Source organism: Cynara cardunculus (assembly GCF_001531365.2).
Source record: "Cynara cardunculus var. scolymus isolate 2C chromosome LG 17, CcrdV1, whole genome shotgun sequence".
NCBI lineage: Eukaryota > Viridiplantae > Streptophyta > Magnoliopsida > Asterales > Asteraceae > Cynara > Cynara cardunculus.
In genome coordinates, this window is record NC_037544.1 from 5,696,916 (window position 1) to 5,713,153 (window position 16,238).

Below are 16,238 nucleotides of genomic sequence, written 5' to 3' on the forward strand. Positions count from 1 at the left end.
ATGATTATCCTAATTATATTTTAGATTTTTTATATTTAAAATAAGATGTTTATCCTGTATTTGATTGTGTTTATCTGCAGTTAGTTACACGAATTCAGTTATGGGATGAAATCGGATAGGGATGAAATCGTTTAGGGATGAGTGGGTTTAAGAGATTAAGAGTTTAAGAGTTTTCAAGAGTTTTAGCCAAATGCATTATAATATAGTATAGATATATATATATATATATATATATGCTTACAATTAAAAATATATATTGTTACCTGAAACGATCATGAAAAAGTTAAACAACGAATAACACCATGCTTCAATCTTCATCTCCAAAAATTGTTTATAGACCCTGAATGCATTTAAATCATCCACCATAAACAAGATCAGAATGAATATATATATATAAATATATATAAAATATGTAGAATTATGAAAAAAATTACGTGTTAAAATAAATATGTCGTGGAAGATAGCGTGATAGGTTGATGGAAGAAGATTATCCCTTTATATATCGTAGGCGTATACACAATTTCAAAGAGTTAAGAAATAAATAATGAATAAATACCATATTTGATGATGAAGAGTAATAACAAATATCGCATTCTTATTACATTTAATTAATTAATTTTCTATAAATTAAACCAAACCTTTTGATTTAATTAATTAATTGTTTTATCATCAAAACATCCAAATCCATCTTCTTCTTGCCTTCTTTTCAACATTTTCTTCTCTAAAAGTTCATAACAACATGATTTTGTAACCACAAGTCTTAACTTCAAAATTTATTTTTCAAAACAATGATACTTTAAACATTGTGGTTTAAATAAAATATGTCTTAACGAATAAAATGATAAATTGCATAAAAGAATGTAAAATACTTTTGTTCGGTTCATATTATAAGACAAAAATTGAATGTTATAGTTTGAAAAAAAATTTACTTCAGAAAATATATTTCTAAAAGCATGCCAAGTTTTACCTATGTAATATAAGAAGACATTTGGTTTGAAATATTCTGACGGAATCTGAAAGAACTGGAATTGTCAATTGTATTGACTAAATTCCAATTAGGTGTTCTGTTTACATATGGAATGTAATTGAATTCCACGTATTCCACCAACTATGTGTTGTTTATCATCGACACTTTCTACATAAAGCAGAAAGATGATATCTTGAGCAATTACATATTCAGTGTTGCTTGTACAAAGGAACACCTCACAAGTTTGGTTTAGGTAGAGATTAATTCTCAATACATTCAATTAGAAGGGACAATGAATTGAATTTTTCATTCATCATGATATATATATATATATATATGTATAATATATGTATATATAATATATAATAAGAGTGAGGTCTAAAAAAACCCCCAGAAAATAAAAATAAATAAGAAAACACCTTAATAACAATTTATCTAGACAGTATGTATATGTACATACAATTAATTGAAATTGTTTTTTTGGTTTTTATGCCTGGGTTTATGTTATGCACATGTGCATACCAAACAAATTGTTTAGAAATTATTTGTATGCACACATATGCTTACTGTCAAATAAACAGTTACAAGAGTGTTCCCGGATTTTATTTTTTCGACTTGAATATAACATATATATATATATATATTATATGAATATATATACATTAATATGTTATACAATATATATATATATATATATATTATACATACAATATATTAATATATTTTATATATAATATGATTATTATATATATATATACGTACATTATGTAATATTAAATATATAATATAGGGAAATAATCAAGAGGGAATATCATGTATATTATATATGATATATGTACATATAGTACTATATAGAGAGTGGGAGAGAGAGAGAATTTGGTTCATGTGTTTATAAACTATACAAGTATTTATCAGAAAAATGTTCATGATGTGCTCACCATTCATATTCTATTTTATGTGTACGCTTATGTTATAAAGAGAGGATAGTAGAGAGAGAAAAAAATATATGAGAGAGACTAGGGGACAAAAGTTTTTTATTTGTATTATAATTTTTTTCAACTAATTTTTTATGGTTTAATTAGATATCACGAATCTCACAAATTAGCAAAGTCTTAAAATAATGCCCCCTATGTATATAGACCGAAGGATCGTGTGAGAAAAATTGTTAAGGTGAGAAGGGAACTGATCTGGTATATCACGGTGCATCTCATTAGTGTTGAGCTTCAGTTATGATTGATCCAAATGTGAAGATTCTTCTTACCTTTATCACCATAGCTTCTATTCTTACTGGAACCCAATCCTATATATATCAAGGTTCTAAATAGCGTAAGGCGTGTCGCGGTTAGAAGGTGAAGCCTCAAGCCTTCGAAGCCACGTCAAGGTGACGATGTTTTCAAGGGTCACTTATGGCGGCAAATTTGTATATCATATATAAAATTATATACATAAACATATATTTTCTAGTATGACTCAATAAATCGATGATACTAAGCAATTTAAATTAAGTTATATATTAAAAACTAACAAATAAGACATTATAAAGATAAATAAAATCAAATACCGTGTTAAAAAAACTGTGCATTACGCCGTGGCGTGCCTCAGGCATAACGTGTCGTGAGACATAAGTCTTGAACCACGACGCGCCATGACGGTTGTTGTGACGAGCTTTTTCGAACATTGATATATATATGGTCGGGTTCACGTGGGACTAGCCTGCTTTCGTGAGTCCATGAGACCATTTTTTTTCACTTGAAATTTCACAGTAAAACGCTGTGAAGGTAAAAAATTTGAACCTTCACCATAAAAACATTGTGAAGGTTACCTTCACAGTATTTTGCTGCGAAGTTTCAAGTGTAAAAAAGCGGTCTCATGGATTTTACGAGAACAGGTTGGTCTCACGTGATCCCAAGTCTCTCTATATCTCTCTCTCTCTCTCTCTCTCTCTCTCTCTCTCTCTCTCTCTATATATATATATATATATATAGGAGCAATCAAATGCAAACCACCCTCATCCGTCGATTTCATTGTTTAACCTTATGGAGTTTTAAATTGAAATTGTTTCATATAGTAATTTTTTTGATGAAGTTGTTTCATATATGGTTATGAAATTGTTTCATGTAATACTTAATGAAATTGTTTCATCTATTTCTAAAAATTAAAATAATGAAGATGATAATATATCCATGATTAATACCCTCCACAATAAAAATGATTAATCAACCTCTTATAATTACAAAAAATGAACAAAATGAAAAATTATGATTGGTTGAATGAGGTTAATTTGCATCGTTTGTACAAATTGGGTGGTTTGCATTTGATCGCTCCTATATATATATATATATGTATGTATATATATATATGTATGTATGTATATATATATATATATGTATATAAATGTATGTATGTATGTGTGTATGTGTGTGTGTTCGAAAAAGCTCGTCACAACAACCGTCATGGGCTAATGGCGCATCGTGGTTCAAGACTTATGTCTCATGCCACGTTATGCCTGAGGCACGCCATGGCGTAACGCACAGTTTTTTTAATATTTAGTTTTTATTATGTCTCTATCAGTATAATACGATTTTATGTGGTTTTGAGAAAGCGATAATGTTTTTATTTTTGAATGAAATATAAATTTGAAGGTAGCATAAAAATATGAAAAAAATAAATCGATATTAGTATCAAATTAACTATCTAATAGTTCTCATTTTTTTGGGGTAACTTCTTTAATTCAATTTTTTATTAGTGTTTTTTTTTCACCCAAGAAAAGAGACTCACATAAAACCTTTCTTGTCCTTCTTATTTATTTTTTCCACATCCCAATGAGATAATAGACAATTATCTCATAATACTATTTTAAAATAATAAGGCGATGAGAATTAAAACATTTTAAAGCATATTAAACCCCTTTACTTACCATCTCCTTTCAAAATAACCCCAAACTTTTATATCCGAATACTCGATTATCACATTCTTTTTGTTTTATTTTGGGTCCTGGATCATTATCCCACTAGTTTTGGATCGGGTCGATTAAAATTTGTATTTCCATAATATAATCTATTCAATTGATTTGTCCTTTTAATTATATTATTTAATTTGGCCAAATGTTTATTTATTTTTAATATGAATAATAAATGGTTTGCCCCCGAAAAGGCTTTTGGTTTAGTTTTACCAATATCTAATTTGGCATTAGAGTTTGCTTCGACTGCAGCTAAAAGGGGCATTGGAAAAGAAACTGTCCAGTCCTACAAGCAGAGCAAAAAAGTAGAAGGTTGCTACCGTCGGAGCTTCTGGTATATTTACTATTGATCTGCTCTCTTTTGATTACGACTCTTGGGCATTAGATACTGAGGGTGGTATTCATATTTTACTAACATACAGGGTCTTAGAAGTGAAGATAATATGAAACCAGACCAATTGGAAATAAGGATGGGCAATGGATCTAAGGTAGCTGTTATTTCTCACGACACATATGATATGAAGTTGTCAAATGGACTTACTTTAGCACTTAGCAAGTGTTTATATACACCAATTAGTACTAGAAATACAGTTTCATTTTCACAATTACAGCAAATTGGATTTATATTTATTTTTAGTGATAATACAATTTATGTTTATCTTATCAATAGCTAAACCATACAAATGGTATTTTTGAAATTGATATGCAAAATAACTGTAATTACGAATCAATATACAATGTAAAGAATATATGAATTTAACAGGGCTTAAATCAGATTTACTTGTGACATTGTCGTCTTGAACATATAAACAAGAAACGCATAGCCAAACTCCAGGAGGACGGAGTGTTGGAATCATGTGATGATTCATATGATACATGTGATGTTTATTAGGAAAGATGGCAAATGCGGCTTTTAAAGGCAAACCCAAAATGGATATAGAACTGTTACGAGTCATTGATACTGATGTATGTAGGTCTTTCAGTTCCATCACAAGAAATGGTCATTGCTACTTCATAACCTTTATTGATAGAAATGGGTAAGTTTACCTAATAAAAGACAAATGTGAAAGCTTTGAGATATTCAAAGAGTTTTAAAATGAAGTGAATAATCAACTTGGAAAAAATATAAAAGCACTTTAACTGGATCGATGTCGCGAATATCTAAGCCAAGAGTTTATTGATCGTCTTAGAGATTATGTGATTCTATCCCAACTAACTCCATCATGAACACCACAACACAATGATGTTTTTAGAAGGAGAAATAGAACCTTGTTGGACATGGTCCACTCTATGATGAGTCATACCACTCTGTCTAAAAGTTTATAGGAATATGTCTTAGAAACAGCTGCCGAAATACTAAACAATACATCAACCAAGAGTAAACATTTAGGGAGAATGTAAGTTAGTATATGCCCATGACATGTATCACACAAAAATGCTGCCAACAAATATGTAAACCTTTAGGGTCACACCTAAAGAACACATTTGCTTATACTTATAAGAAACTTGTATTTAAAATAATTATGATTGTTAAATAATTGATCTTGAAGAATAATTGTGAGATATGTGTCAAGATACAATTACAACAATTATAGGGTATAATCTGTAAACATGGAAATATAATTATGTTAATGTTTTAAAATAATTATAAATAAATATTTCAGATAATCACCAAACCTTATTTGAGTTATGAGCTATCGATCAGACGACTCATATAAATAAGGTGATAGGTTGGATCAATTTTAGGTGGTTCAATCTAATTAGAGATTCAGCCATCAGATAAAATAAAGAAAAAGAAACATTTTTGCATGTAATACACATATGGATCTAAGGTTCTTGGGCTAGCACCCGGTGGGAGATTTAAGCGTGTCCGTGTGTGGATCATCTCTAGAGGAAACTTGCTTGGTTTTTCTGTGTTCAACCAAAACCAACTCCCAATCTATAAAAAGGTATGTATTTTAAACACCCTATGGTTTGTTAAGAATCGATTAAAAGCATCATTGGATCTGTTTTTGTTTTAATTTCCCGCTGCGTTTTACAGTTACAAATTAATTCAAAATCCTACAGGCCTATTACCCCAAACTCGTTCATTTTCATACCTGACCAAATTCGAGGGAAAGGAAATTTTATCCTGCTTAGTCCATCTCTTGATGTTAAATGAAACATATGTTCTATTTTCACGTTTGATGAAACATATTTTATATTTTCAAGTTGGACGAAGTAGATTTGTAATAAAAATATTATATAAAACAAATTTGTCTTTGATTATATTAGTTTAACCAGATAACATCAGCACGGTGATTATCAGTGTTTACATTCTCTGCATTATCATTCTCATTTTAATTTTCATTCTCATTCCTTAAAATGAATTAAAACACCCGCTTAATCAGCTGCGAAGGTAACGGATTTAAGTTTACAGAGTTCATCTATTATTAGATTTATATTTTGAAGAATATATTTTAAAATATTTAATATTTTGAAAATTGATTATTTTAGCACTATGGTTAATAAGACATTTAGGGGTCGTTTACCAAACACTTACCCGGTAAAAGCTTACCGGTAAATTTAACACTATCATTTACTTATCGGATATGATTTTACTCCACCAAAACGGTATCGTATGCAACAATTTACCCGGTATGTGCTTACCGTGGTAAGAGTCATCGTCTTCACTTACCAGGTAAGACTCTTGGTTCTTGTCTCGTTATTACCGGATAAGATTCTGGATCCTTATCATATTCATCTGGTAAGATAAAATGACTTGGTGTTTACTTACCCGAGTAAGCGTTTGGTAAACGGCCCCTAAAGGGGTTTGATTCACATAATCATTTTTTATGGAATAAAAATGATAAAAATATGCTTAAGGTGTGTTTGGTCTGATCGAATAGTTTCGAGAGATTTGGATTTCATAAGAGAATTTGGAATTCCAGAGGTTTGGATTTGAAATGATTTGGAATCTTTGTATATTTGGTTTGTAAGATTTGAAATGAAATTAAATTCCATTTTCTTATAAAAACAAATTATAAATAATTTTAAAGATAATCAAATTATCTTTCTATTAATTGATTATTATAAAACAATGTTTTCAACAAATTTAAAACATTATTACACACAAATCTTACGAAATCCATGAAATACCAACGACCTTCATGAGATTTTTGAATCCCATGTTTGTGGGATTTCAATGAAATCCCGAGATTTCATATCAAACAATTCTTCAAACAAAACATGAGATATAAATGAAAATGAATTTTCAAATCCCTGCAAATCATATTCAACTTTACAAATCAGATGGGATCCTTTTATTATTTTTTTCTTAGATTATAAATTTAATAATAAAATTAACGTTTAATGTGGAAAAAAATATGTAAATTACTTTTTATCAAATCAAGAGTAAATAATGTGTTATATATATATATATATATATATATATATATATATATTTGTGTGTGTTTTTGAAAAAGATTGTGGCAACAACCGTCATGGTGCGTCGTGATTCAAGACTTATGTCTCACGCCACATTATGTTTGAGGCACACTACAGCGTAATGCGCGGTTTATGTAATATGATATTTGATTTTACTTATCTCTATAATGTCTTATTTGTTAGTTTTTAATATATAATTTAATTTAAATTGCTTAGTATCATTGATTTATTGAGTCATAGTAGAAAATATATGTTTATGTATATAATTTTATATATGATATACAAAATTATATACAAATTTGTCATCATAAGTCACTCTTGAAAGACGTTGTCACCTCGACGTGGCTTCCAAGGCTCGAGGCTTCACCTCCTCGCCGCGACACGCCTTACACTATTTAGAACCATGATATATATAGAGTTGGGTTCCAGTGAAAAATGAAGTTATGGTGATAAAGGTAAGAAGGGATCTTCATATTTGGATCAATCATAATTGAAGATCAACAGTAATGAGATGCATTATGATACATCAGATTAGTTTCCCTTCTAAAGTGCAGTTCATGGGTGGGCATGCGATTAAAAGTTATCAAGGGTGGAGATCCCTTCTTACGCTTCTCACCTTAACAATTTTTCTCACACGATCTTTCATCTATATATATATAGGGGGCATTCTTTTAAAAATTTGTTAATTTGTGAGATCCGTGAGATCCAATTAAACCATAAAAAATTAGTTGAAAAAAAATAATACAAATTAAAAACTTCTCTCTTTCTCTCCTCTCTCCTGTTTTTTCTCTATCTTTCGCATCGTCTCTCTCCGCTATTCTCTCTTTATAACATAAGCGTACACATAAAATAGAATATGAATGATGAACATATTGTGAATATTTTTTTTATATAAATACTATTATAGTTTATAAACACATTGTGAACCACATGCTATATATATATATATATATATATATATATATATATATATATATATAGAGAGAGAGAGAGAGAGAGAGAAAAGGGGGGGTGATGAAATACAAATCACTCCCTTTTCTACAAACTGTACAAATTAGCATCAATCAATAACATAATTTCATTTAATTTTTTTTATTTTTAATTCATAAGGGTATGATTGTTCTTTGACTTTATAATAGATATTTTTAGTAGTATCTTAATTGTGTCTAAATCGGGAAGATCATATAGATTAGATGTTTTTTAGGAAATGATCAATCAATCTGTTTTTATAATAATCTTGAAACCTGTAAATTTTTAATAGATACTTACTAACATCAATGAAACAAGGTAATTTCCAATGAAACAGACTCAAACTTTTCAATGAAACAGGGTCATATATGATTGCATCAGGTTCATATGTATAAAAGTTGTAATGAAACAGGTTTATATTCATAGGTATGTATAAAAATTTGTAATGAAACAGGTTCATATGTATAACAACTGTAATGAAATAGGTTCATAGGTCATATATGATTGCAACATGTCCATATATATAACAGTTGTAATAAAACAGGTTCATAGAACATGTTTTTCTTCCTGTTTTGCCCTTCTTTTTCTCCAATATAAATTCTTTTTTTTTTCTTTACTTATTTAGTTTGTTTCAATCTTGACTTTTAATAATAATAAAAAATGGATGGATATAACTTATTTGTAAGGTTTGTATGAAATGGATGGTTTGCAAAGTAAACCTCCTATATAATATACATGAGATTCCCTCTGGAATATTCCCTATATTATATATTTGATATTACATGTACATATATATATATATGTATAATATTATATATGAAATATTATTAATATATTACACGTATAATATATATATATATATATATTATATGTATAATATGATATATATATATATATATTATATGAAACCCATAAAAAATGAAAAATCGAGAATACTCTTGTAACCATTCATTTGACATTAAACATTTATAAATAATTTTTAATCAATTTGTTATGTTATGAACCATATGCATAAAAACCAAAAAACAACTTCAATTAATTGTGTGTATATGTGCATACTGTCTGAATGAATGGTTATTAGGGTGTTCCTTAGTTTTTTCATTTTTTAGGGTTTCTCTAAACCTCACTCTTATTACATATTATATATGCATATATTACACACACACACACACACACATATATATATATTACGAATGAAATTCAATTCATTGTCCCTTGTGATTGAATGCATTGAGAATTAATCTCTACCGAAATTGAACTTGGGAGGTGTTCCTTTATACGAGCGGCACTGAATATGTAATTGCTCAAGATATCATCTTTCCGCTTTATGTAAAAAGTGTCGATGATAAACAACACATAGTTGGTGGAATACGTGAAATTCAGTTGCATTCCATATGTAAACAAAACACCTGATTGGAATTTGGTCAATACAATTGACAATTCCGGTTCTTTCAGATACCGTCAGAATATTTCAAACCAAACGTCCTCTTACTACATAGGTAAATCATGATATGCTTTTACAAATACGTTTTCTGAAATAATATTTTTGTCAAACTATAACATTCAATTTTTGTCTTATAATATGAATCGAACAAAAGCATTTTACATTTCTTTATGCAATTTGTTTTTTTATTCTGTAAGACATATTTTATTTATACCACAACGTTTAAAGTATTATTGCTTTGAAAATAAATTTTGAAATATTGTGAAGTTAAGACTTTTAGTTACAAAATCATTTTGTTAGAGAAGAAAATCTTGAAAAGAAGGCAAGAAGAAGATGAATTTGGATGTTTTGATGATAAAACAATTAATTTATTAAATCAAAAGGTTTGGTTTAATTTATAGAAAATTAAATTAAATGTAATAAGAATGCAATATTTGTTATTACTCTTCATCATCAAATATGGTATTTATTCATTATTTACTTCTCAACTCTTTGAAATTGTGTATACGCCTACGATATATAAAGGGATGATCTTCTTCCATCAACCTATCACGCAATCTTCCACCATATATTTAATTTTAACACGTAACTTCTTTTCATAATTCTACATATTATATATATATATATATATATATATATATATATTCATTCTGATCTTGTTTATGGTGGATGATTTAAATGCACTCAGGTTTGTAAACAATTTTTGGGGATGAAGATCGAAGCATGGTGTTATTCGTTGTTTAACTTTTTCGTGATCATTTCAGGTAACAACATATGTTTTTAGTTGTGAGTATATATATATATATATATATATATATATATATATATATAGTTAATTAAATTAACAATTAAAATAATTAATCAACTACGCATAAAATCAATTGTTTTAATTTTCCCTTGAATATAAAAATCAAAGAAATAAATAGCAAGACACGTTATTCTGTTGACACACAAAAGTCAATTACGTGGCTACTGAAACTCAGTTTCATGTCCAAATTTAGACACCTTTTTCTTTCAAATTTATATAATTCTTTCAGTTTGTGTATTTTGTTCTCTAATAAAGAAGGTTTGGTGCACAGGATTCGTAGTAAATGCTTATGCAGTGCCATATGATTATGCTTATACCGCCGAGGTAACTTTGAATTCCACGTCTTTTCTACCAACTCCTTTGCTTTTTCTTGTGTCACCTCAGACTCATCATATTCAAGAGGGTCTCCAAGATCTTCAATACCCTTGTGAAGTACTTGAAAACAGGTGATCTGTCTTAAAAGACCCAAGCTTTATTGTCGGTAAACATACTGCTTGATCTTTTTGCAGTGCTTAAAGAATCCCAATAAGCCGCAGTATGATGGGGGAATCGTCGTTAACCCAGAGCTGAATGATGGAGACAAGGGTTGGACTTCTTTCGGCAATGCCAAACTACAGATTCGAAGATCGGAAACTGGAAATGGATTTGCGGTGGCTTATCGAAGGAACCAATCGTTTGACAGCATCTCTCAGGAGTTTTTCTTGGACCACCAAAAACTCTACACGTTTTCTGGTAATTAAGATGTTTGATTTGCTTGAAAATGGGAAGGTTTAGTTTGTGTTTTTCAGTTTTTGCTTTTGATGATTCGAATTTGGATGGAATATGAATGCAGCTTGGGTGCAAATAAGCCATGGGGATGCTACGGTGGTTGCTACATTTAAAACACCAACAGGCTATTATAACGCTGCTGCCACCAAAGCTGTATCTGGTTGCTGGTCCATGCTTAAAGGTGGCCTCACCGTCAATGAGTCCGGCACTGCCCACCTCTATTTCCAGGTACATTCATTTAAGGTTTAGAGTTTAGGGTTTTATAGATTTCTACCTCGCCTGTAAATATTATCTGCTTTGTAAGACATCGTATATGTATGAATAGCATCCACAAAGGAAGGTTTAAGATATACAGACATATTTGGTGTCTGTAAAACCAATTTTGTTGTATTGCTCTAAACATACATTTGTTTTCTATAGAGCGAAAATCCATCGATTGATATATGGATCGACAGCGTTTCTTTACAACCCTTCACCCAAGAGGAATGGAAGTCTCACCACTATCAGAGCATTGAAAAGGTGCAACCAGAAGACATCTTCTTCAAATATACACCAATCATTCATCATATCTGATCAACCAAATGTATGTTAAGCTCTTCAATTTTCTGATCAATGGCAGGTTAGGAAGAGTAAGGTCAGAATTCAAGCAGTTGATGGTAAAGGCAAACCGCTAGCGAATCGAACACTGATTCTCCAACAAAAGTTTGCAAAGTTCCCATTTGGATGTGCCATTAACAAGAACATCCTAAACAACCAAGCCTACCAAAACTGGTTCACTTCAAGATTCAAGTACACCACGTTTGAAAACGAAATGAAATGGTACGCCAACGAACCTATCCAAAACYGCGAGGACTACACAGCAGCCGATGCTATGCTTCAGTTCACTAAATCACACGGGGTTTCCGTRAGAGGCCATAACGTGTTCTGGGATGACCCCAAGTATCAACCAAGCTGGGTTCCAAATCTCCAGCCATCACAACTGGCGGCTGCCGCCAACAAGAGAATAAACTCCGTGATGAGACGATACTCGGGCCAAGTGATTTCATGGGACGTWGTGAATGAGAATCTGCATTTCAATTTCTTTGAAAGCAAGCTTGGTAAGACTGCTTCTTCAAAGTTCTACACRCAGGCTAGAGCKCTCGATAGAAATGCGGCTTTGTTCTTGAATGATTATAACACCATCGAAAGCCCTGGTGATACCAAGTCATCGCCTGATAGTTACTTGTCGAAAATCAGAGAGACTCGATCMGGGGGTTATCGTGGGACCTTATCGATCGGCTTAGAAGGTCATTTCAGTGGGCAAGTCAATATACCATACATGAGATCTGCCATTGATAAAGTTGCTAGTTCAAGACTGCCCATTTGGATCACTGAAGTAGATGTGGGGGCTGGATCGAATCAGGTATTTAGGGTTCAAACCTGCTCTTTTTATGACTTCAAACACAAAAATTATAAGACTTGCATGTTCTTATATGATCAACTAATCACAAGTAATGCATTTGTCAAAAGTAATGAAGCAAGATTTTTGCAATTAATTTGAATGACAGGCAGCAATTTTGGATCAAGTTCTAAGAGAAGCGCATGCACATCCAGCCGTGAATGGGATCATTGTTTGGTCAGCATGGAGTCCAAACGGCTGCTACAGAATGTGCTTAACCGATAGCAGTTTYCGGAACTTGCCCACCGGTGACGTCGTAGACAAGATTGTTCGCGAATTCTTTGGTGCAGTCGTTACAGCCACCACCGATGCTAACGGATTCTACGACACTTCTTTACTTCATGGAGATTACCAGCTTTCGTTTGCGGAATTTGATCGTTACCAGCCTCATGAAAAAGATTCGAATTCCACACGGATCTCTCATAATTTTAAGGTTGAAGCTTCTGATGACATGTTGCACATCAAAATCTTGGCTTAATAACTTCATGTTTGGATATTAATTGGTAGCCAAAGCATGAAAGAAAAGGTGACGATAAATGGAAGTGTTGAGTGATTTCAGAACAGAAGTACCCTCCTTAGATGCAAATATCCAACCTATTAGAATAACTAGACAAGGGCATTTTAGTCTTTTTTTCCTTTTATGCTTTTGTTTCTTTTTGATGAATTTCTTCAGAATCTAGTATTCTGCTCGACTGTCTGTATCTTTGTGAGAAAAGAAATATACAATAAATACATGATTCTCCATCTACTTGTGTCATTTCCGGTCATTGCTTAAAGATTAAGTTAAAAAAAACAGACATTGCTTAATGAGGGAGCAACAATAGACCGATCCAATTCTGCTTACACATCGACACAAGTTATACAGTTAGTCACCATCATTTGGGTTTTTTTTTTTTTTAAAGGGACGTTCAAAAATCAGATGAAAATCGAAAAAATAAATAAAATAGAGACAGAATCGGAAAATTAAAAATGTAAAAAAAGAAATTAAGAGGTGAGAGAGAGCCTATATATGTCTTCACTTAAGACGAGACAAAGGTGATGGACCCCGCCACCATTAAAGGCATAAAACGTCATAGCTCTGAAATGCACCAGCCGGGAATCGAACCCGGGTCTGTACCGTGGCAGGGTACTATTCTACCACTAGACCACTGGTGCTTCTGTGTTTGACTTGTCCTCTGTTAACTATATGATTCTTCCACAAAATAAAATTATGAAGAAAATGCTATTCTCTTAAAATATATATTATAGATTAATTTATCATCTAAAAAACATTAATTAAAGGTTTATCGCATAAAAAAAGATATATTTCGTACAAAACCGTCCCAATCTTTTATGAAGTTGCTATTATATTTAGGGATAAGTGATTTGCTTTGACCCAGTGGAGAACTCGGTTCACCTGACCTGAATGGGGTCGGGGATCCTCGGTAGACTCAAACCAGGGCCGGGGGATGTTACCCAAACCAGGTAGGGATGGTGATTTGCCCCGACCCGGGGGAACCCGATTCACCAGACCCGAATGGGGACGGGGATTCCCCGCTAAAATGGGTCCCGGGATCGGGGCCGGGGGATGTTACTCAAACCGGGGTTGGGGCCGGAGCCGTGGATCTCCAGTAGAGTCAAACCAATGAAAATTCTTCTTGGGGTTTGACCGGGGGGATTGATAGAGGTTTGACCGATGACGGGATGTTAATCTCCGTACCCGCAGGGAACAGGGCCGGAGTCGGGGGATGTTACTACAAACCGGGGTCGGGGCTAGGGATCCCCTGTAGAATCAAATTACAGGATATTATTTATGGGGTTTGACCGAGGACGAGATGTTAATCTCCGTACCCGCCTGGGACCGGGGCTGGGGGATGTTACTTCAAACCGGGGACGGGGATTACAAAACCCGCCCCATCCCCACCTCGTTGTCATGCCTAATTACATTTGTATTAAAATATATACATCATCTTAAATAAGATAAAAGTATAAAAATTCATGTCATGTTAAAAAATTTACAAATTTAAATAACAAAAATGTTTAAAATGACAAAGTAAAAAAATATTGAAAAGCCATTTTTTTTTGTTCAACAAATTCTAAAATAAAATAGTCGCTTTTTATTTTGAAAGAAACTAGATAAGCACCATAACAAAATGGGGTTGAAGTATACCACTAATTTCTAAGTGTCCTAACATACCACTTTATAAGAATTAATTTATAGAATCAAAAATTAAAATGTCTTATCTAAAGGCTTTGTAATAAGTTTATAAGACATTTGTAGGCATCATAACAAAGTTCTTAGAATGCTTTTAGTACAAAGTATCGCAACAGCAATTTTATAGGACATTTTTGGAAAATTGTCCTATAAACCCATCTTCTTATAGGACGTTTGTTTTTATAGAAGAACTTTTCAAATAGTGTCATATAAAAAATTGTTAATTGGACGCTCGTGCATTAAAAGTGTTCTAAAAAACTTCTTAAAGCGCTGAAAAGTGTTCTATAAACTTATTACAACGCTTTTACATATGACACTTCATTTTTGGTACTATAAATTAAGTTCTATAAAGTGATCTATTAGGACATTTGAATTTTTTGACGTTTTATAAACCCAATTTTATTGTAGTGAAGTGTTTATTGAGATGGATTTATAAGTTATTGGTTGTTTGTTTATCTCTTAATAGATTCATTAAGAGGCAAACTCTGAATCGTTAAGAGGTGAATCTTGTTTGGAAAAAAAAAATCTGTCTCTTAATGGTTCTAAAACCATCTGAATGATTTTGTGACCTAAGCCTCCCTTAACGCATTAATTTCATTGTAAACAATTATCTTTCATTTTGCACTATATCTGAATTTGTGTAACTAACTGCAGATAAACATAATCAAATACATGATAAACATCTCATTTTAAATATAAAAAATCTAAAATATAATTAGGATAATCATTGAGTCCGACCAGAATACTTAATTATTATCTTTATAAAATGTTATATTATTAAACCAAAAATAAATTATTTCGTTATTAAACTTAAATTAAATTATAGTAAAAAAATTAAATTAAAGAAATTACATAAAAATTGAGAACTTTTAAATAGTTGACTTGATATTAACATTGATATATTTTTTTCAAATTTTTATGATATCTTTAAATTTATATTTTATTCAAAAATAAAATCATTATTGTTTTCTTAAAAACATATAAAATTATATTATAACATCAACAGAGACAAATAAAAAAATAAAAAATTAAAATCAAAATGTGTCTCAATAAATTGGACGAATACCCTTCTGGTGTTAATAAATTGCTTTCTTTTGTATCTTAAATAAAGTAGCTGGTTTTTTATTAAACAATTAATTAATGGTATATGATACGGACATTGAGGCGAAAAACGTAAAGGGGCATTCCGAGAATCGAACTCGGGACCTCTCGCACCCGAAGCGAGAATCATACCACTAGACCAAATGCCCGATTGATATTTTCTC

General features: G+C 31.3%; 2 protein-coding genes and 2 non-coding genes across 4 annotated transcripts in view; 1 reads left to right on the forward strand and 3 right to left on the reverse strand.

Moving 5' to 3' along the window:
* LOC112500536 (endo-1,4-beta-xylanase A-like) overlaps positions 1-4,882 on the reverse strand; it is a 14,248-nt gene extending 9,366 nt beyond the window's left edge. The window contains exon 1 of the mRNA XM_025104039.1: positions 4,708-4,882. Within this exon, the coding sequence (XP_024959807.1) occupies positions 4,708-4,882 (175 nt within the window). The remainder of the gene's footprint in view (positions 1-4,707) is intronic.
* Positions 4,883-10,474: 5,592 nt separating this feature from the next.
* On the forward strand, positions 10,475-13,347 carry LOC112500537 (anti-sigma-I factor RsgI6-like). Its single transcript, XM_025104040.1, has 7 exons — positions 10,475-10,529; positions 10,845-10,897; positions 11,083-11,305; positions 11,406-11,569; positions 11,762-11,860; positions 11,961-12,752; positions 12,889-13,347. Exons 1-7 carry the CDS (start codon positions 10,475-10,477, stop codon positions 13,255-13,257), a joined length of 1,755 nt encoding a protein of 584 aa, XP_024959808.1. The 3' UTR covers positions 13,258-13,347.
* Positions 13,348-13,863: 516 nt separating this feature from the next.
* Positions 13,864-13,934, reverse strand: TRNAG-GCC. The gene has a single exon. It is a non-coding gene; the product is annotated as a tRNA-Gly (tRNA).
* Positions 13,935-16,151: 2,217 nt separating this feature from the next.
* On the reverse strand, positions 16,152-16,223 carry TRNAP-CGG. Its single transcript has one exon. It is a non-coding gene; the product is annotated as a tRNA-Pro (tRNA).
* Positions 16,224-16,238: the final 15 nt, after the last annotated feature.